Source organism: Lissotriton helveticus, chromosome 11 (assembly GCF_964261635.1).
Source record: "Lissotriton helveticus chromosome 11, aLisHel1.1, whole genome shotgun sequence".
Classification (NCBI taxonomy): Eukaryota; Metazoa; Chordata; class Amphibia; order Caudata; family Salamandridae; genus Lissotriton; species Lissotriton helveticus.
In genome coordinates, this window is record NC_136072.1 from 649862640 (window position 1) to 649885855 (window position 23216).

At 48.6% G+C, this 23216-nt stretch overlaps 1 protein-coding gene across 1 annotated transcript in view; it reads right to left on the reverse strand.

The window, feature by feature from the left end:
- Positions 1-498: 498 nt before the first annotated feature.
- Positions 499-23216, reverse strand: part of LOC144791733 (thiamine transporter 2-like) — a 577930-nt gene continuing 555212 nt past the window's right edge. Inside the window, exon 6 of the mRNA XM_078666500.1 lies at positions 499-1294. Within this exon, the coding sequence (XP_078522626.1) occupies positions 1112-1294 (183 nt within the window). The 3' untranslated portion in view covers positions 499-1111. The remainder of the gene's footprint in view (positions 1295-23216) is intronic.

Consider the following 23216-nt stretch of genomic DNA (forward strand, 5'->3'; position numbering starts at 1 on the left):
CAGAACATACTGATTACTCAAATTTATGAAACTCACTCTATTATGCAGTAGTGTGTACTAAATCTACTTCTCTAACTATGCTCTTTCATTGCTACACTAACACTTCACTAATCCAAATTAAAGAAAGGACTACCTTGTACCTCAGAGGACTGTAGAGAAGTATTTATACCATAAACCTTTGATATCAAGGTGTAAGACATTTTTCTCCAAATAGTTATATCAGAGAGCTCTGGTGAGATGGCTGCACGTGCTGATCTGCTCTGTGACTTCACAAGGGACACCTCCTGTGAAACCTGAAAAGGGGAAGAGGTGGATGGTGGGGGTGAAACTGTAGTAGAATTGCTGGCCCTCGAGGTGGCATTGGTGGATAAAGTTGGTATCCTCTTCCATTCATGCCTATCCAGCATTTGATTCACGGCCTGAAGCAGAGCCACTGGCCCTCTGCAAGTTGTCTTGCAAATGCGGCGTATAATTCTCCCGTAAAAAAGTGGAGAGCAGGAAGATCTCTGCAGAGTTTAAAAGTTGTACATGTAAATCAGGAATTACAAAGTTACAAAGGCACATGCTACAACAGATACAACTGTAAGGAACTGAAAAAGATATACAATGTTAAGAATGAGACAGCAACATCAGGAGCCACTGAATGAAACAAGAATGGGGTTCTGGTGGGGGAAATAATACAGGAAGAGAGGAAGGAGGTGACTTTTTATGTCTTTTCTGAAAGCAAAAATGGTGGATTCAGTTCCGATGCTGAGAGGTGAAGAGTTTCATGTAGCCATAGCAGTGGCACAGGTGAAGGATTGCCTTTAGGAAAGTGATGTTCTGAATCTTTCGGACTGCAGTGGAAGTGAGGGCTGGCGTCCGAGTCTTGTAAGTCCACCAGAGTTGGAGAGCAGCATGGAGGAGCGAGGATGATGTTTGTGTTGAATAATAGTAGATTTAAGCCAACACAATTTACATTTGATCCTTGCATTCATAAAATAGAAATGGAGCTCTTTGAGTCTGTGGGTGACGTGATAAACATTTCTTGAGTTAATGATCAGTCTGACTTCTGATTGTAGCATTGCAGTGAGCAATGAGAGGGCATGTTGTGTGGCACTATTGTACACAGCTACAGTTTTGTGCCTATATGAGTTTCACCTGGCTCCACAGGTTCTTTGTTCTTAGTGTTTTGTGGTGGATCATCTGTTAGCTGTTGCTTTTTCCTTTTACACAAAGTTGTTATAATTATATATGTGCTCCTTAGTAGGAAAATCCCTGCAATAATTGCAAAATAGCAGGCGTAAACGAGAAACTGCAAATGAAAAAGAGATGATTATTTCTATGCACAAAAATATTTTTTTAATATCATATATAGTTTGTCTTGTAATGCCCCTATTAGCAGTACTCTTGCTCCACAATATGCTCTGCTTAAGACCTCACAAATTGCATCACTTATAACATGGTCAATGACATCATTAAGGACAATACTGATAACATCTGAAATTACACTATTGACGAAAACATTGGGCATGGTGGGGGCACAAGTTCTAGTTAGGTCAGTAAACTATACCTGGTGAATTTCGGTGTTTTTAATTTTAAACTGTTATGTTTTAATTGACATTTGCACCTAACTACAACCTCACCTTAACCATTTGTTTTTTAGTGAATAGATATAAATATATACATGATATATATGTAGAGTGTGGATCCTTGCCCGCTGTCAATGGTCGCAGAAGCAATAGGTTGATTAGGCATAGGTGTGTGCGGTGCCGAGTGTTCAATGTGAGGATCTCTTTAAAACCATACACAACTGAATAAGCACACAGAGAAAGATCTGATGTGCCAAGCGCATTTGTTGCATGGTACATTTTACACCATGTTTGAGGCCATGTTACAAACTCACTTCAGAGAATCAAATCTACCCACAAAGTAGTGGCTTCCGCACATTTACAAGGGTTATATCAGGATCTCATTCACCCCCTGTTGCCTCCCTAAACTAAAACACATCAGGGGTCTAAGAGTAATGGGAGGCATTTTAATGGGTTTGTTGTACAGGGTCTATTTGTGCAAAACAAAGGTATGACTCTCCCATGTAATCCTAAAGCATGATTAGATTGTGAAGACTCCTAGCAAGAATCTATAGCCAAAAGGTGATGAGCAGACCACTGGTCATGGGCTAGCACCCGTGCTAGACATGGTGGGTGGAGCAATTCCTAGAGCCACTCACAGGATGGTGGCCCTATATGGTGACTGATGTGACTTAGTGTGGGCTTTGCGCTCAACTTTCCAGCTCTTAGACTCAGCTTACATGTTTCCATACACTCTGGGACTTATGGGTTAATTCACCCTCTCGAAACATTGTGGCCAACACACATTTAAGGCATGCCTATCTATTTACCTGCCAATCACTCAGTATCTTTCAGTATGCCGTGCCATTCCTGTTGCTAAGTGAAATCTTCCTTTTTGACATGTTAGCACTCCCAGCTAAAGGTACCAGTAGGATCATGTGCATATTACTCCCCAAAATGTGGCATTTAATCATGTGACACCGTCATGGCACTCACCTGTGCATTTCCTATTTATCAAGAAACTCTGACAAAATGAATACTTAGATGGGTAAATTCTCAAGAACGCGTGATAATCATTGCCAAAATAGGTTAACGCAATTTCACATATCGCGGGAGAATAACTCTATGTCACGTCACAATTCTCAACACGGCGGTAACATGCAATAGTGTCCCGATAACGCATCAAATGTCCGCAAAAACATTACCAGGAGGGCGATAAAAATCAAAACCTGAACGCAAAAAAGTGGCCCAACCGCAATGACAAAATCAGCGATAAGCTGTGCCAGGCCTGCAATTCACACACTTCAGGCTGTCACTATAAAAGCCGAAAACACACAAACAAAAACAAAACAACTGCAAAGCACAATGGAGGTAGAAGGAGCAGGAACAGAGGATGACCAAAACTGCACAAGCCCCCCGGAGGACCAGGCCTGGGCCTCAGGGTCAGGGATGGGCAAGGACAAGAAGAAGAGGAAGACGAGGTTCAGTCCGCAGGACAAAAAATGGAATATGGCAGTCCATCGTGGCCAAGGTGAGTTGGGGGACCAGACACTGCTCAATAGGAGCCAACACAACAGCAAGAGGGTGAGTAACGACCAGGGACTGGGGGGATGGGGAGAGATGGGCTCAATGGCACACATGCACAATTAAGCACAGCACAGTGCACACCCACAATGACTCCGGAGCATGTCCCTGATCCCCTTGGCACACTGCAGCACACCTAGAAACTGCAAGTTGGCCCTCATCTACTATGTGCCCAGTTGGGGCCCTCCCCACACATCACTAATCTCACAACAAACCCATGCACATGTGCTGAACCCAGCAAAGCTGCGGGTCCGTGACCCACACTGAAAATGCAAGTGACACTGCATGATGATTAGCATGGCTGCAGTCCAATTATCATGACATGGTGCATGCCACAACACTGAGGTGGCTGAGTGTGGACCACATCTGTATAGGAGCAGGTCACACTCTGACACATGCACGTGCCCAAACAACCCCTGACATCAACAAGACATCTGCGGACAAACCATGCCCAAGAGTCCCAACTCCCACCAAGAGCCCGATTTACCCAAGTCTGCAACATCACAACACTATATAAGCACAGAATTGAAAGGCACACCGTCTGAAATGGATAAAAGCCAGAAAATCAGAGCTGCAGGGGCGACTCTCCCACAATGCAGCACACACACATAAGAAGCAGAGCACATCAACATTGACAACAAGTTGGTACAAACTGCAACACGTTCACAACAGAACAGAGGACACAACTGCTGCTGCTTGTGTGTAGAAACTGGCCAATCACATTTGGCATTGCAGGTAAATGTGAGATGATGATGTACAAGTACAAACACACATCCATGATGTTGTCAAAATGTCCACTGTCCCGCATCAAATAGGCAGCTCCTCCTAAACAGTCACAATGTACATTGTCATGCAGACTGTATGTAAACTTGTACAATGTGTCAACATATATGTTAACACAATGTTAAACTACATCTCCCTTTCACATTGCAGAGGGAGAATCAACACCTCCTGCAAAGCAGGCCCAACAAATCTTCACTGATGATGAAGAGGACCTCGCTGCCTATGACACTGACGCCCTCCAAGAGCTCATGGACAGCTGCATCCAGGAGACCTCACCCCCTGCACAGACCACACAGCAGGAAGCACCAACCACCACTGCTGTCTCCCATGACCCACACGAACAACACATGGCCTTCCAACGACGTGTGTTAGGGTGCCAGGAGAAGATGGCTGATCAGGTGCGGGTGGGGTTTGACCTCATGGCAGCCAAACTAGATGCTATACGTGGGTGTCTTATTCCCAGCATCAACTACTTACAGTCCCTAATGGACACCCACAGTCTGTTCCATGCTCTCCAATGATCCATGGATGTCATCGCTGGAGTCCTGACTCTGAGACAAGGACAACTGTCTAGTCAGAGTGGCTCCAGCGGTGTTACCTGGGAGTTGGGACACATGCAGAGGACCATGGAGAACATTAAGCTGGTGCAGGTGGAAAGAATGGCTGCCACAGCTGTACACCAGCGTGATGTAGCTGGGATCTACCATGCCCTGCAGATCCTCATCATGGCATTGCTGCCACAAGGCAAGGCGCAGATGAATGCTGCTGCTGCTTTGACATCCACATCTCCGCCCCTTGATGTGTCAGTGCCACAGAGTGCTGGAGACAGAACACCACCACCCACATGTGAGGCACATGAAACATCAGTGGACGAAGATGCGGATGATTCTGCCTTACTGGTAAGAAGGAAGCAGTAGCATTCACCTCCACCATATGGCCTGTTTTTGCTTGGTTCTGCCCTCTGCATCATCACCTTCCACTGTCCTCCGATGCACTCTGCAACACTCACCTTGGACCTCGACATGGGCTGCCACATTCTGTTTGGTCACCAATGGCACAGCTATCAGACTGCGGACTGAACTCTTCCTCTTCCGATTTACTTGTCATTCCCTGAAGAACTCTGGCTAACCCTCCACGGGCCAACAATGTAAAGTGGGCCTGTACTGCTCCAGCTACAAAACTCCACTGAATGTGCATTAAACATTCAAATTCACACAGATGTGTCATGTCTATGATCATTCAAGTGTGAAAGTATGGATGAATGTAGGGTCACTGATTCCCCCTTATGTCCATGTTGCTTATGTTGTGGGACTTGAGTCACAGGGTGCAACATTACCGATTGCGGTCCCGGTGGCGCCGACACTACAACAGAGACACACAGCCACTTGTAATAGCCAAAACCTCATCTACATGCTTAAATGCCCATGTGGCCTAGTCTACGTTGGGAAAACAGAGCGAAAAATCTGCATCCAACTCAATGAACACAAAAGCAACATTCGAACAAGGAATCAATAATCCAAGTCATTTTAACACTGCGTAGCACAACATTAGCCAACTACGGTTCCTGGTTCTCAAGCAGGTTCCAATTGTACAGGGACGTAACAACACACAATTCTTATTACAAAGGGAAATATTTTGGATTAAATTCATGGACTCTGTCAGCCCCAAGGGGTTAAATGAACGCTGTGATTTCAATTGTTTTCTTTAAAGAACAGTTTTCACGTTCCTGTTTCATTTTCAGTGTTGTTGAGGCACTAACCTTTGACCAGCTTATGTACAGAATTAATTGAGGGACAAACAGGTGACACATAAATGCTCAGCAACAATAAGAGACCAAGTTTACCATCGGAACTGATAGGACTTTTGCTCTTATATGTATACAGTTTTGATTATTGTCCTAATACAACAGTATGTACTTAAGAGATAAGCCACTTTGGGTGAGATTTATCCAAAAAGTGTAACTTCACACATTTACATTTCAATCTTTTGCTATGGAATAACAACCCAAAACCAAAGTGGATGATGGACGGAGTGTTGAACATTGCAAGCACTCACTCCCAGTCAACTGATCTGGGTTTAAGTCATCATCATTCTTTAGCTCACTCCGCCACCCCAGTTCAGACATGGCCATATGCAAATCAGTCTGAACCTGTGCCTCATGGGAACAGTCCAGCCCGAACTGCCAAGGCATGCCTTCCCTGGCCGGTTTCTGGCATTCCAGCTGTCTTCAGCCCGGCTTGCTTCAATCAAGTGGCAAAGTGAGCAAGGGACTCACGTCTGAGCATACCCTGCCACACTTATGGCGGCCAAAAGCGGTACAAAAGGGGGTGGTGATGGACGGAGCATCTGAACCAATCAAACACTCACACCCAGTCAAAAGATCTGGGTTTGATCCATCACCGTTCTTTAGCCCACTCTGCCACCCCAGTTCAGACATGGCTATATGCAAATCAGTCTGACCCTGTGCCTCATGGGAACAGTCCAGCCCGAACTGCCAAGCCATGCCTTCCCTGGACCGGAAACAAGCATCCTGGGACCGGTTTCTGGCTAATCAGCCGTCATCAGCCAGGCTAGCTTGTATCCAGTGGCAAAGTGAGCAAGGGACCCACGTCTGGTAATACCCTGCCAACTTAGGGCGAAGGTCACAGCAGCGCCGCCGTGGCTGGGTGGGGGAGTGAAGGTGCATGGGTATCAAGCTGATACAAACCGTGATGCTTACAGGTAATGAGAAATCCTGCATCATGATACCGTAACAGAAGTTCGTGTGACCGTAACCTTCCTTTTCTTTTCTACGAAGGTTATAACCACAGGTACTTCTGTTACGGTGTTTTTGAGCAGGATTTGTCTTTCCTGTAAGCATTCCAGTTTGTACAAGTGCTATACACTGTACCAGATTGGTTTTGTGACTATACGGACGCTTGACCATTGTCACCATTTGTCCAACAGGTTTCTAAATACCAACTTCCAGAGTATGGAATTGCATTGGGGAGTTCCCGCAGCATATGCAGTTACTTGAATCCACACGTTGCCCTGATGAAGTTCCCCGTTGGGCGTTGGCTGTGCTTTTCGTATTGTTTATTTGTGTATTTGTAATAAAGGACTGTTTTTGCACTACTGTTGACTACTGGACTCATGACCGTGCGCACCCCAATTTCAGTTACTACAATCTTAGAGGCGTCTGACAACGGCTGGCATTGGGGTTGGTTGTGTAGCAACACTACAAATTGGCACTGTCATGTGGTGCGGATAAAGGGGCCTGCCGTTGCTATTGTGGACATGCCTCCAAGACATGTGTGAGGAAGTTTGATAGTGCTGGCTGTGAGACTCCTCCGACTCAGGCAGGTGTTGGTTGGGAGGTACTAGGGGCCAACAGGTGCAGCACAGCCAGCAGCTTTGTCTGTGGAGGGATGTTGGTTGTCCACTGTGTTGGTACTGTCAGACTGTGGGCAATGAGGGTCGGGATGCGGAGGATGGTTGTCCTTTTGTGCCTGTAGTGGGCACTGACTTCCTCTGGCATTGAGTCTCTGAGGCTGGTGCGTGTTAGGAACGTCCGCTGTCCTGTTCTGTGCTGCCTCGGTGGTAGTCCGGGGGGTATGGTCCAGGGGGCATGGGGGTGGTGGCGGTGGGTGTTCTGGACCTCTTTGGTCTCCAAGCTGCATGATCAGTGTCTCTATGACATGTATTGGTCTTCTGATGGGGCTCTGGGCTGGGCTCCCTTTCATACTGCAGGTCGTCGTCCTACTTTACACAAGTAAAAGGCAGGTGTTAAAGCCCTGGTGCTAATGCTCCTTATCACATTTTTTGGATCACATTGCAGATCTTGCTGATCGTTGAGAATATCGCGAAGTGGTGTTTTCATGTGTTTTTGCATGGGAATGCCTACTCTGCATATCATTAGCGTTAATTGTCGCTCTCATCCGTGGCGATGTTTTTTGCAAAAGCTATCGCTGGAAAACTGCTAATATCGTCAGTTTGCACCAGCTTGAGAATGGGGCGATAATTCTTTCGCCATTTTTGCTGTGCTAAAGTGCCGATAACTTGGTGATAAGTCCTTGAGAATATGCCCCAGAGCGTGCTACTCCTTCTCAAAATGCCTGCAGAACTGCTGTCTTGAGAAAAAAGCAGGCTCCTCAGATTCCTATACTTTTTTATCATGACTTACCAAACAGTCACGTTTTGTCAGGAACGGAATACTAGAAGGGGGGGGCACAAATCCCATTAGATAATGTGTTGTAAGGGTGTGGCCTAGGATTTACAAATGTATTTTGCCAGGAAATAGGCAACATTCTGCATAGGCTAGTATAGGGAACAGCAGTCAGAGATCAACACTAAGTGGGAGTGCTTAAGTGAACAGGGGTGGGGGATTCGTTGCAAAGTCTATCTATCAACCGCATACTCTACTGCCTGGGAACATCCATGTGAACAAGGGGGCAAAGTCTACCAATTTAGTGCTCAATTGCCTGGGAAGACCTGTGAGAGGGGGGCAAATTCCACATAGCTCAATATTATTAGGTCGAGCCTAGACAATGCTTTTGCTGTCTCTTTGAGACATTCTGTATTCTGCGTGGTGGGCTTACAACCCACCCCCTGCTTTAATTTGTCAGTGTCCTTTAAAAACCCTTGCTTCTAAGTGGTTATTGTTCCTATTTGTCCCTTCTTTTTCGTTGCTAGTTCCCTCCCATGGAGCAGGCTCCCATTTCTTGTGGTAGGCTTCCACTTGTTCCAGCTTAGTTACTGGCTCAGGGGTTCTTTTTTTTTACATCTGAAACAGCAGCTGTTTTTGACTAGCTACAAGATTTTCTGTAAACAAGGCTGTACTTTGTTGTCTTATCCCTGACTTCAAAGCAAGAGGATTTTTCCTTCCAGTTCCTGTGCCACAACTGTTGTTTCATCTTGACTGCCGCAAATAGGTTGTTTTGTTTGCAAGCTGTCTGTTAAAATGCATCTTAAATCGGAGCCTCAGTGTTTCTTTTTGAAGGCTAATGAATCCCAGCCCTTCTGTCCCGTCCCGCTGCATCCCCTGATGCTTACATTCAGCTCCTGAGTAACCTGATACACCCCTCAAACAGACCCACTCTCCTCGGCATATCACAAGCTTCCCATCCCCTACACCCCTGCAAGCTGCTGGAAGCAAACTCCTGGGCAATGCGCCTCACACTTCCACCCCTCTCACTGGAGGCCAACTGACAAGTTCTGAGGAGGGTATGAGAGGGCGAGTGATGAGGAGCAAACCAGTGTTTTCTTCCTCTTTTTCTTTCAATTCAAGTTTTACTGGATTGTTCCACACTGCTGCAGCACACGAGGGGCTTCAAATCATTACGGGATACATGAATCTGTTAACCACTTGGATGCTAAGGTGTTTTATGGCTTTGAATGTAATTTCCATTGAAGTCAATGGAAACTCCATGACGAGCTGGGCTCGTCATGAGCGTCGAAGAGGTTAATGTTCCAATAAGTTTGAACATCCCTCTGTTAAAGATTAAAGTGATAACCAGTTTGTTGTGTTTTTATGAGATTGTGGGAGCTGCCTAGAACCAATAAATTCTATTGCTGCAATTCGTAAACGTGTAAGAATGCATCCAATTTAAATTGGATTCTAAATCTCCTTGAAACATGCAGTTCCAGCACACTGCGTTTTTGGTGAACTCAGGGTAGTAATCCGAGGGTGAATAGGGTGATGGGGAACAGAGTGCATGTAGGACATGGGGCAATGTAGATTCAAATTCAGTAAAGTGGAATAATGTTTGTTTTTTAGCACACAAACCTATATTCCTGTTATCTTAATGATTCTCCCGGGATATGATAGACCATTCTGGGTCCAGTTTTCGTACAATTTAGATGCAAACCTCGAAATATGTGAAAACATAACTAGTAGGTTTTTCGGTGTTCCTTGTGTTTTTTAATTCAACGTCTGTTTTTATTTCACCCCCCAAGAGGGAGTACGCATAAAGAAAAGGTGACATGTACACAGAGATAAGCCTACAACCCCCAAGGGGCCGGCCGCGTCAGGAAAAAAAGCAATAACATACTGTGCCTGCATGGCCTGTGGTCTCATCAATCTTATACACAGCGTCCTGCCTACAACCCAATCGGGCCGGCCGCGTCAAAGAATAGCGATAGCTGTCACCATGCCTAACGATCACCGCGCATGGTACCGGGCCCTTAGGGCCGGGCGCACACCAGAGGTCAGAACCAATAAAACTACCGGACCATAGCGGTCCAACTTACAACCAGGAGCGTAGAGGGAGGCAACAGAACAACAAGGATAGCGGAAAGAGAGGGTAGAGAAAAGGTCAGAGAAGAGAGAGTCGGGAAAGGGGGAGAGGCCGGACCCAGAGAGGAGCAACAGTAGGGATAAACGTCACTAGGCACATCGCGGGCTTCAGAGCCATCACACCATGAGTCTGCGCGGAGTAAACGGGAGCACAGCATCATCTACTAAATGCAGAGCCCTCAACCTAGGAGGCATGTTTCTCGCATGCTCGGTCTTGCACAGATAGGTCACCAAGGGCTGCCACACCTCCTTAAAGCGTGTATTGCGAGACTGCAGTCTCGTGGAGAGCAACTCCATAGTGATGACATGCCAGAGTCTCCCAAACCATGCAGCGATAGGGGGCGCCTCGGTCTTTTTCCAGTACAGGGCAATAAGTTGTCTGGCAGCACCCAGCATTTGTAACGACATAGTCCAATCACTTCGGGTCAGAGCGAGCAGATTCGCAGGTTTGATTCCCAGCAACAATGTACTAGCGGCATCAGGCAAAGGAAACCCCAGGACCCCTTTTATGTGGCTCAAGACCTCTTTCCAGAAGGTAGCGATCGAGGGGCAGGTCCACCAAATGTGTAGGAAATCCCCAGGCACATGTTGGCACCTCCAGCAACTGGGAGAGGAGGATGGAAACATTTTATGTAAGCGCTGAGGCGTGTAATACCACTGCGTCATTACTTTATACGCGTTTTCTTGTTGCGGTATGCTGCGATACACTTTAGGGATATCCCTCCATAAACGAAGCCACTGCGTCGGTGCGATATCGGCCCCCAGCATCGCATGCCATCGTGGCTGATATGTCTGCGAAGGTGGTGTCTGAGGGTGTTGCAGCATCTGGTAGATCTTGGAGATCAAGCCCTTCGTGTCGGCGCAAGAATGGGCCAGGTGCTCGAACGGAGTAAAGTCTCGAGTAGCCCCAGGGTATACCGCGTCCGTCAAGGCCCAGTGGCGTAGTTGGAGATATTGCAGCTCAGCCTCAGGCGGAAGCCGAAATTCCTCCCTACAGTGGGCAAAAGATTTAAAGGTGCCCCCATCGAAGAGATCCGTAAGGACCCTGCAGTCACCCTGTGGCCATCTATGAAAGGCTCTAGTACGATAAGCCGGTGGAAACCACGGATTGCCCTCAATAGGGGTATGCGGGAGGGGAAAGACGTGAGACCTCTACGAACTGCTATTCTGTCCCATATTTCCAATACTGTCTTTGTGGGCACCGCCAGATATGCGCTTGGAGACCGCCCTGCTTTATGAGTCCACGCTAGGTCCCAGACGGTGCGACCGGTTACAGCTCTGTCCATGTGGAGCCACCCTTTTTCACTCTCTCTGGTGCCCCACTCAACCACAAATCGCAAGTGTGCAGCCCAATAATAATCCACCAAATTAGGGCACGCCAGCCCTCCACGATCTCTCGGAGCCATAAGGAGTGCTTGTGAAAAGCGGGTCCTCTTACCCCCCCATATGAAGTTGGTGCAGTCTTTTGCAAGGCTTGAATATTTTGTAAGGGGATAGGCGTAGGAAGACACTGAAACAGGTAAAGGAGTTTGAGCAGAATAGACATTTTGATTGCGTTGAGTCTTCCCAACCATGAAGGGATAAGTGACTTCCATCTCCGCAGGTCGTCAAGTACCGATCTGCGACAATCTTTCCAATTAAGGGACGACCAGTCATCTAGTGAGGGGGTCAGGTGTAGGCCAAGGTACCGAATATGGCGATCGGTCCACTGGTATGGACATAACTGCTCTAGTGGGGGAACATCAGATGGAGGGATGGTAAGGTTAAGTACCCAGGACTTACTGTGGTTGATTTTCAAACCAGAGGCGCTTTCAAAGGTGCAGAGCGCTGCGTGGAGCGCTGGCAAAGACTGTCGACGCTCCGTGAGAGTGAGGATGAGATCGTCTGTGTAGAGCGCCACTTTATGGTCTTTCCCACCCATCGGGATGCCGTGGATAGCCGGATCTCGACGAATCATATCTGCCAGAGGCTCTATCGCTAGGGCAAACAGTAAGGGCGAGAGAGGGCAGCCCTGCCTAGTCCCTCTCCCGATGCTGATCGGGTCCGTTAACTGTCCATTCACACGGATCCTAGCCCTTGGCGTAGCGTAAGGCGCCATGATCCTGGCGACCATCTTCGGACCAAGTCCCATTTTGCAAAGGACCGCCCGGAGGAATGACCAGTCAACCCGGTCAACCGCTTTCTCAGCGTCTAACGATAGGAGGCAGGCCGGGATCCGCCAGTGGTGTACCTTCCCCACCAAATGTGCAATCTTTCGCACGTTATCAGCCCCTTGGCAGCCACAGATAAAGCCCACCTGGTCCGGGTCGACCAGGTCAGGCATATGGGGGTCCAGCCGCTTAGCCAGCACCTTGGTGTAAATTTTAAAGTCGGTATTCAGTAGCGCTATCGGGCGGTACGACGAGCAAAGTGTGGGGTCTTTCCCCAGCTTCGGAATTAAGGCTATTTCCGCCATTCCCATATCGGGAGAGGGGCCCTGTCCATCAGCGAAAGAATTGAAGAGCCGAAGAAGGTAGGGACCCAGCTGAGTCTGGAACAGGCGATAGAAGGATAGCGGCAGTCCATCGGGACCCGGCGTCTTCCCCAGACTGAGCTCGCTAAGAGCCGAGGCTATCTCTTCTTGCGTTATCGACTCCTCCAGGAGCCCAGCCGTGTGGGGGTTCAACGTTGTCCCACTGTACTGCTCCAGGACCTCTTCCACCAAGGCAGGAGTCGGCCGGGTCCGCAGTGTAAAGCGAAGCATAATAATCCCGGAACGCCTGCAGTTTATCCCTAGCCGCCGTCGCCTTAGACCCATTAGGAAGCACCACATTCGCTATATGGGACTTGGCTGCTTTGACCCTCAGTCTCCTTGCTAAGAGCTTCCCAACCTTATCCCCTCCATCAAAATGTAATTGTTTCAAAGCCAAAAGGGAGCCTTCAGCCCTATTCGTACGCAGCAGTCGTAATTGGCCCCGAAGATTCACCAGGTGGCGTCTCGTCTTTAAGGTAGAGCCATCCTGATCTTGTGCCTCCGCCACCTTCAGGTCCCTCACCAAGCCGTCCTCCACAGCCCTCCCTTCTCGTGCCCTCGCGATCATAAGGGATGTAATATGACCCCGTATTGTGGCATTAAAGGCATCCCAGACCACCGGAAAAGGCGTCTCGGGCAGGTCGTTGGTCTCAAAGTAGGAGGTAATGGCGGTACGAATGTCTTCAACATTCGCCGCATCTCGAAGGATGTGTGGCGGTAGATACCATTTCCGCTCTCAAGGGGGGCAGTCCCGTGGATCCCGAATGATCAGTTCCACATGTGCATGGTCCGAGATTGATATATCAGACATCTCCACTTCCACTACATCCCTGAGAAGGTCATGGGATAGGAACATACAATCGATGCGAGAATAAGAGCGGTGGGCGCTCGAATAAAAGGAGTACTCTCATTTGTCCAGGGAAAAATACCGCCACGCGTCGAACAATCCTAGGTCGCCTATCTGTTTGCGAAGCGCCAGGGACATCACCCCAGCCCCATTAAAGGAGCCCTTGCTTCGGTCGATCTTTGGACACCATACCATATTAAAATCGCCCCCAAGAATTAGCGAGGGGCTACCCTGAGGTATCTGATCTCGCAAGAGGTCCCGGAGGAAACGATCCTGCGCCTGATTGGGGGCATACACATTACACAATGTCAGACGGCGAAGTCCCACCTCAACAGTCACCTTGAGAAAACGGCCATCACCACTTCGGAAGGGCCTGCCCTCCCCCCGCCTGATGCCAGCCTTGCACAAAACCGCCACCCCTGCAGTTTTCGTATCCGCCGCTGCCCAGTACTGGAGAGGGTACCTAGGATGGGCCATGCGCCCAGCGTCAGCCTGTAGAAGGTGGGTCTCCTGCATGAAAACGATGTCTGGGTTATGCCGTAGAAGGTAGTGCCAGATCTGCCTGCGCTTGTTGGGCGAATTAAGGCCCTTAACATTAAGGGACAGGATCTTTAGGGGGCCATTCACACTACTAGCCATGGCAGGGACCATCAGAAGTCGCTATCAAAACCATCCACACCAATCTACACACCATCCACACGCCCCAGACAAGGATCCTCCCTCTCCTCTCCCCACCCGCCACCCTCCGCACCCTCCTAGGTCCCGCATAGAAGAAAAGAGAAACAAGAAGGAAGAAAGAAAGGAAGAGAAAAGGAGCGAGGAACAGAAAACAAAAACCAGACAGCCGGACAGGGTGGATGTACGAACCAGATAAACACGGCCAACAGGGCCAGAGTTCTCTGTCCCCAGTATAGAGCATCCTACACCCGCAGGTTCGAACGCTCTATGGGATGTCACTCCCCAAGGGGCAGTTCAGGGGGGACATGGTTAACAGAACGCACCAGGTAGTACGGAGCTCCCACCGCCCCAGGCCCAGTGTGCAGGATCCAGGGGCACGGTAGTCCCCCCTCCCCGCCACCAGACCTCAGGTCCGCAAAGGGAGACATGGGAACAGTACATCAGGAGGAATGCAGCACGATTAGATCCATCGTCATGACGCAGGGAGGCTCGCCGTGGGAGAGTTTCCTCCAAATTCAGTCGTGGTCTCTTCAAGAGCTCGAATGTGGGCGATAACGTCCTGTTTAGCCTGACTGTGACTGGGCTCCGCAGCAGGAAGAGTGTGCCGTCTTCTCGGTATCGTGATCCAATCAGGTCCAGTCGGCATCCTCTTATGGGTCGAAGGTCGGGAAGGGCTCTCCGGGGGAGAAGTCGAAATGCGGAGCAGCCGCGCCGCCTCATTGTAAGATCTCAAAGCTCTACGCTTACCCTCCCACTGGAAGATAAGCGCGAAGGGGTGACCCCACTGGTAGGGAATGTTCATGCTCCACAGCTTTTCCGTCACCGGGCGGAATGCGCGCCTGCGCTTCAACGTATTAGGCGCCAAATCCTGGAAAATTTGAATTTTGTGACCCTGATATTGGAGGTCAGGCTTGTCCCGCGCACGTTTCCAAATCTCCTCCTTTTCCACAAAAAAGTGCACCCTGGTGAGGATGTCCGGTAAAAGGCCCGATCTCCCCGATGCGCCCGATCAAGAGTGGGGGGCGATACGTCCTCATCTCCTCGGACCTCATGGAGGAGCTGCGCCACGTAATCCATCACGTCCTTCCCTTCTTCTCCGAGCGGCGCGCCGACCCCTGTTCTCCAAATCTTCCTGCTTGATCTGGAGCTCAATGTTCTGTTCCTCAAGGGCTATCAGGCGCTGCCACAGATGTTCCTGGTCTTCCGTGCGTGCGTCCATGGTCCTCTCCAGGCCATCAACTCGGTCCCCCAGCTCCATAACCTCCTTCTTGAGCTCAGTAACGCAGGAGTGCACCTCAGATCTCAGGGATCCTATCTCCGCCTTAAGGTCAGTCATAAAGGCGGCCATAAATGCCTGGGAACCGACGGGGAGTCTGCAGCCACTCTTGATGGGCCCTCCCCGGCGGCTGGAGCCCCCGTCTTGCCCCACATGGCTACTACAGTATTGTCTTTAGGGGCCGCAGCCGGGTCGGCCCTGGCGCCTTTGTTAGTGCGCGTCATCTTCTCTTGTGACCGGAGGGACCACCTGCAGGCCAAGATCCGCCTCTCCTCTGCGTTCACACAGCACCAGACGGCAAGTACAAAGCACGAACAGGGGGGGGGGAGGCAGGCCCACCGGGATAGCGCACTAGCCAGGAATAGAGGGAGCAGGCCTACACCCCGACCACCTGGGGGCCCAGAGTCCAGATCACCCGGCTCCCGCAGCAGCAGGACAACAGTGGGCCCCCCTCCCCCTCCGAAGCAGTCCAGGCAGCTCACCTCAGATATGCAGTCTGGGCCCACTGAGCAAGGGCACCTGGAGATGGTCTGTCCAGTTGCAGGGCGCCCCCTCCTCCCCGTTCTCGCGGATACTGCTCACCTCGAGGGCCACCTCCGCAAGATCACCTCACACCGCAGCCTCTTCGCAGCAACAGAGCAACGGACGCCTCGCACCACCAGGTCTCAGTGCTCCGCCGCCTCACTCTCGCCGTGGTCGCCGTCGGGAGATTCCCGCTAAGGCTAGGTCCGCGCCGATGCAGGCAGAGAGCCACAAGGGGGAACAGCACCAGTCCACAGTCAGGATGCTCCGCACGCAGCCACACCGCCGCCGTGTCACTGCACACCCAGCGCTCCTCAGAATATCAAGATGGGCATCGCTCACTTGCGGTCTTCCAGGCCTCTCTCCTCGCCGGTTCGCTGCCCTGAGGGCTCCACTCCTCTACTGCAACCGGTAGCACAGCGCAGGGGGGGGAGGGGGCCCGGGCCGGCACCAACACACCGTGCAGCCGTGGTCGGCGCTGTCCAGAGCCTCAGTCCTCGCTGGCCGCCGGTAACCTCCGCCCCCGTACACAGGGGCAGCACCACGAATCTGCCCCTCAGCGTTCCGAGGGTCTTAGAGATCCACAGCGCACGCAGGCCTCTCCCGCAGCGCACAAAATGGCGGGTCTCGATGTCCAGTGGAGCACCCGATGCCCCACCGCTGCTCACCCTGCACAGAAGAGCCACCCGCAGGACTCCCTCGTTCCGTTCCTCAAGGCTGAAAGTGCAAGAATGTCCACAGCACTCAGGGCCCAGCACCCGGGCCACAACCTCAGGTCGCCGGACACCACAAAATGGCGGCTCCTCCTCGCCCGATCTGTGTCGGGGACCCAGCACCTCCGCTCACCCGCTGCTCACCGGGGCAGAAAGAGGGTCGGCCGCCGCAATCCCGCAGAGCGTGACCTCCGGGGCTCTCCAGGAGTGCACCAGTAGCGCTCGCAATCTCGCGCTCTCCTCCCGGACAACCTGGGCAATATTAGAGGCGGCCCTGGGCTCCAAGATGGCGGGTCACCCCTCCGGGTCTCTGGCCGGCGCTGGGAAGAAGCTCTCGCCCTCTGCTCTCTCTCCAACACTCCCGACCGGACTCGGCGCCAATGCCAGCAGCCCCCACCAAACAGCTCCGGGGGTGGAATTTGAAGCCCCCTGACTCCGCTTTAATAGCTTAGTATAGCTAGGAACGGCGGGAGCTCCGACGAGATGCGTCCGCTCACATCGCCATGTAAGCCACGCCCCCTGTTCCTTGTGTTTTATTGTCCTATCTGTTCATCCAGTTGGCCTCACCGTAACCTTACCCATACAGCTAATAAACTTTGTTAAACGTGCTTGTATCACCTGAAGAACCCATAGAATACCAATTGCTGTGAAACCGGAAATTATGGAAAATATTTAACCGTAAATAGCTTCTACAGTTTTGATACTATCCTGCCAGATAAACGCTTATTCAGGATTGGGGAATTGTTTAACCTCAAGCATGTATGGGGCATTGGGTCCTTATAAAGCACAAAGTCTGCATAGGGTGAGCAAATATAAACATACATTTGCAAATCACAACACAAAATTATACAGTGCAATTTAATTCCACTGTTCAAGCACTGAAAAATACAGTTCTGGTAAGTGCAGTGTCTATGTTTCAAATTAGAAATGTTCATCATGGTTGAAAATATCAAACATTATACGGAAATATTTCTTGACATTTAGGTCACAATAAATATCTAACCTACACCCCCTTTCTCCCACTTTACTCACATACCCATCCTAAATTTTAATCCCCAGGTAACATTTTACCCCTTGACACTTCTCCATTAGTGCCTCACTCCTGTTGGTATCCTGTTGGTAGTACCATCCATTCTGTATGCAGATCATTGCTCCCCTCATACGAAACCTGAATATCTTGCTTCAATAACTACCTTTACCTACAAGCCCCCCTCTGTACTTCGTTGCAGACCTCAAAGCCCTTGATTGTTTAGCAATCCCTGGTCTTTGTTTTTGAGTGTAAGCCATCCAACTTTAATACCTGATTTGGAAAACTTGATTGTGTGACAGACTACGTTCTGTAGATGGTGACTTTTCCAGTTCTGTCTTTGATCCCTCTTTCCCCTTGCTGTTCAGCCTGAGTATGTGTGGAATGTTGATGAGGTCATGGAATGCTGGGTGCCTGATGTGAGTCAGTTGGTGTCAGCAGGCTGAGCAGCTAGGAGGCTGCTCCTGGTGGGGCGTACATACAGGCCTACTTACCATCTTGGCTACAATTTAAAGCTTCTGTAACTTGTACCTGAATAAAGTTACTACTTGGAACTACAACCTGGTCTCCTGTGGAATTTCATACTACAACACCCTCCTTTTCCAACCCTAAGGCTTAGTTAAATTGATCTTCTATCAAACTTTTACTAATGGGTTTCCATTTAATGGAGTATTTGCCACACAATCGCAGATAGCGGTGATTTATCGATTTGGTTGCCAGCAATATATTCAGATCTCTTACAAACATTACTCAATGTGGAAGAAGTCTGACTTTCTCACCCCATCCATCTTCTTAAACATCCTCATGGTAGCCCGTCCACCTCTGGCTGAAAACCACAGTTGACAATCTTAGCGTTCACATTCATTGGGACGGCGAGGGTGAGCCTAATGCCTTGCTGCTGAGCGCATGCCAAGCTCCTAACCCTCTCTTCAGAAGGCACATAAACATTATAGGCAGTGAGAGGCTTGCTTCCGGGTTAGAACGCCAGCCAGGAGCCGCAAGTCTGTGAGGCTGTCAGAACTACTATTGGCTGTAGTAGCAGGAACCCGGGACCTGCGAGGAAAAGTAAAAACTGGGATTTTCAGTCCCTGAATTCCCTGGTTGCTGGGAGCAATGAGGTTAAGCAGCCAAAGCCGTAAGTTGCCCTGAGAGTTGCACCGTGAGGAGAGAAAGGAGTCCCTTGAATCCGGGCTGAGGTAAGGAGGTCTTCCCTGGCTGGGGAAGTTGCCCCACTGTCCTGTCCAGCTGGGGTCCTGGGGCAAACACCTTTCTGTTTGGAGTTCCTTGGCGGTAGGGGGCAGAAGTGTTTGCACAAGGAAAAAAAAACTGTAAAGACCAGAGGACAACTCACCCATATACAGGAGGAACAATGCATAAACCATTCCTAGGTCTGGATGGTGAAGTATGCAGAAAATGGTCTTGAGGGAAACAGGAGTAGGAGCAGGAGCCACAGCCCCGAGCCCCCATCTCTAACTCAGAGGGCTCAGAGGAAAGCAGCACAACCACGCATCCTCGCAGCAAAGGGAGAAAAAATCTTGCAGAAGAAAAGTGGGGCTGCAAATAATTCAATGGAGCAAATAGCCCCAGGTCTTTCTCCCCAGGCATTGGCGTTTTTAGGGTCCACTCCATAGCTCGTTACCACTGAGGCGGGTGCTTGGGTAGAAACTGCTGTGGTCCCAGACAGTATTTCAAAGTCACAGGCAGCGATCGATCCAAAGCCCTCTATCAACTCGCAGGAGATTGAGGACACTAGAAGCAGTACAGTGGTCCCACAAGTGGCTGCCCAAAAGCATTTCATGTGAGGAAGAAAGCAAAAGTGGTGGACAACTCCCATAAGGACTACCCTTTATTTTTTTAAAGTCACAAAGCAACACACAAGGATTCCAATTTACAATCTACAGGCCAGATGCCAGGCGGAATATCATGTAGGGACTCCCTGACACTAGACTTTACCGGAATCACGCCTGGCAGTCCAAGGGGGCAGTGGTAAATAGGGAAATGACTGGCTGGACCTTCCTTTCATTTAGTGGTGTCAGGCTACTCGGGTCCCTCACACACTCAAGTGTCGCAGGATCTCCCGACGGATGCCAAGGCTAAAGATATGGGTTTTCAAAATCAGAAGATGGTTGAGAAGTCGATTGGGCAACTCAGGAAGAGGGAGAAGGATAGCCAGTCCTCAATGCACCAAATGCAACAGCTCTTTGAGACTATATTAGTGGAAATATGAGATAGTAAAACCTCCCAGGCCCGGGAACTTACTTTAGTTCATCAAAGACTAGATAAAATCGCGAGTATGGTGCAACTAATCCCATAGCGATTGAAAGAACTGGAACAAGAAGTATCAGATATTAAGAACCATTCTGTGGCCTGTGATACCGATATCGCCTCTCCACAAAAATCTGCAGGCTTCACAATTGAAGGTTGAAAAAATGGAGAACTATGCGAGGCGATCGAATCTGCGCTTTACAGGGATACCAGAGGACAGTAAACGTTTGAATGGCCAGTCCACTCCTTGTTGTATATGGAAATGCTGATCAGAGGGCACAAACTTGAGAACGCACTGGAGTACCTTACTATAATGAGAGCTCATAGGGTTCCCTCCCAGAAACTATCAGGGGCTATTGGGCACATGCATCAAAGGAAATTGCATTCGCAAACGGTGCGAATCGCAAAATTCGGCCGTTTGCGAATGCAATTCCCATTTTTGGGATGCAGTAGCATTTTTGCATTTTTCGCAATTTAAGAAATCACAAAAATGCGATTTCTTAAATTGCGATTGCATTTAAGGAATCTCAAATTGAGATTCCTTAAATGCAATGCATCAAACTTAAAAAATTAGCGAATTCGCAAATAAGGGGAACAAATTACCATGAAGTTGACCTTCATGGTAATTTTCGAAAACTTTGTAAAATGCACTAAAGTGCATTTTTCAAAGTTCCATTTTACACACACACATGCCCTTGGGGAATGTGTGTGTGCAAAATGTACTTCTAAGCAGATTTCAGGGGTGCAACAGGGTGTCCTTTGAACACCCCTGCACCCTTGAAATTGCATCCTTAATTTGCGAATTTCTAATGGTGAATTGCAAATTAAGAATGTCTTTCCATTCATTCCTACGGGCCTCTAGGCCCATGGGAATGAATGGGGAGGTATTCCTTAATTGCGATTCTCAATTAGAGAATCGCAATTAAGGAATTTTAAGAAATCGCTATTTTTATAGCGATTTCTTGATGCATTGCAGTTTGCGATTCCTTAATTGCGATTCCTTATTTTTCGCAATTAAGGAATCGCAAAATGCAATATTGATGCATGTGCCCGTAAGTACCCAAGGATGAGGTTTGTACAATTTTCAGATTTACGCATTAGGGAGGCCATTCTAAGTAAGGCAATATAGAAGAAGGATATTGTTCTATCTGATGGGGCCAGGGTGAGAGTTTTCTCTGGTATGTCGGCATTTGCAGGGCACCTGCAGAGAGACTGTATGGGGTTGATTGGACATTTTAAGAGCGCTAGAGCACAGGCCTCTATCGTCCAACTTGAAAGTCCCATATAAAGTCCAGTTCCATCTCTGCTCCACTCTTGAGGAAGCTCAAACGTTATTACAAATTGCAACCCAAGCAAGTGGAAAGAAGAAATATATGGGATGGCTTAGCCTGTTGTGAAAGGGAAATAGTTATATGAATCTGAAGCACAGTTTAATACATCAAGTTAATTTTATGCATGATGTCCTGCAAAATTCAGCAGGTTTAATTCCTTGCACTTTGCATTTTATACACTGTGTTCACTTTTCACTTTCTTTCCCTTTTAGATATATCTATTAGCATCTTTTTATGCTTGTAATAGAAAAATATTGCATTGATCTCTCTTATGGTCAATCTATAGTTTAGTACAGCATAAATTAATTGTATTCTGGGTTTATAGAGGTTTAGAAATAAGGCTCTTCACTTGCACCGTGCACTTTTTTCGTGGGATATTGTATGAAAGGGCTTGCTAAGGCTTCATGAATCTGGGCCGAACCCAAGGTAATGGAATGTGCCCTTTAAAATCAAGTCTTGCTGATTTTTATCTTTTTAAGTGGGTTCCTATTTTATTTATACCACAAAGTATTAGATTCAGTTTACAAACTAAGGTTCAGATGGCTTTTTTTAGCTGGTACAGGTACAAGAAGCACAAGCCCTTTTTCTCTGCATACTGCCAGCACTTTTTTAATCTTTTTTTGGGAGAGGTCTGTATAGTTGTTAAAGACGTAGGTTAAGTATCATGGAGAGGAAATGTATGTAGGCGTGTGGTTAGGCACCAGGTGAAGGCGCTGTTGATTGTTGGGAAGGCTGAGGAAGGGAGTTAAGGGCCATTCCATTCTTCAGTGGGTTTTGGGTGGTTAGTGATGGGCAGTGTGAGGGTATGTTGGGTAGAGCATCAAAAAAAGAGCAGAAAAACAGTAGGTCAGAAATGGGCAAGGTACAAGATTGGAGTAATAGTTGGGGATGAGGTGTAAGCTGCAGTGAATATGGTAGCAAGGGGCTTTAGCCTACTCCAAAAAGCACAGTTATATGAGATGGGGAATGTTAAGGGGAAAAGTGGAACAAGTACTTCTGTGACGAGTAACTGTCCTTTGCTCACTTTTAAAGAATGTCTCAATCACTAAAGATACTTTTGTGCAATGTAAATGGTCTTCTAAATGCTCATAAAAGGAGGGCAGTGTTAAAATGGCTGGGCTTGTTTTCTCCGCAGATGATTTCTTTGCTGGAAAGTCTAGTATCCCTAACTTATCACTCCCTAGGAACTACTTCCAAATGTACTTTGCCTCAGCCAATAGGGCAGCACCGGGATGGGTATTTTATTCTCATATACAGTGGATTGAGTGGTGAGAGAAGTAATGCAGGATGATGAAGCAAGGTGGATTTGGATTGAAGTTTTAATCCAAAGTCTTATAACCAGCAGACTCGACTACGTAAATGCCCTCTACCCTGGGATCAACAAGTGTCTACTCCGCAAGCTCTAGACCATATAGAACACCGCAGCCAGACTCTTACTCAGCATCCCTCGACACGAGCGCATTATCCAACACCTATGTAACCTCCAATGGCTCCGCGTTGAGAAGAGAGTTACTTTCAAGATACTCACTCACACCTACAAATGCCTCCACAACACTAGATCTGAACACCTCAATGAAAGAATCTCCTTCCACCTACCCAAGAGAAATGTCTGATCTGCCTACCTCGCCCTGGACGAAACCCCACGCATCCGCAGAGCCAGAACAGGTGGAAGAGCCTTCTCCTACATTGCAGGTCATTTGGCCCACAGAAGACAGACTGACGCTGTCATGCTGCCCCCGTAGTGGATCATCACATGCTTTGAGGACTGCTATTATTGGAGGATTCGTCTTCATTGAAAAATACTCGCTTCCATAGATGGACAATTATAGGTACAGACCACGATATTGAACATTC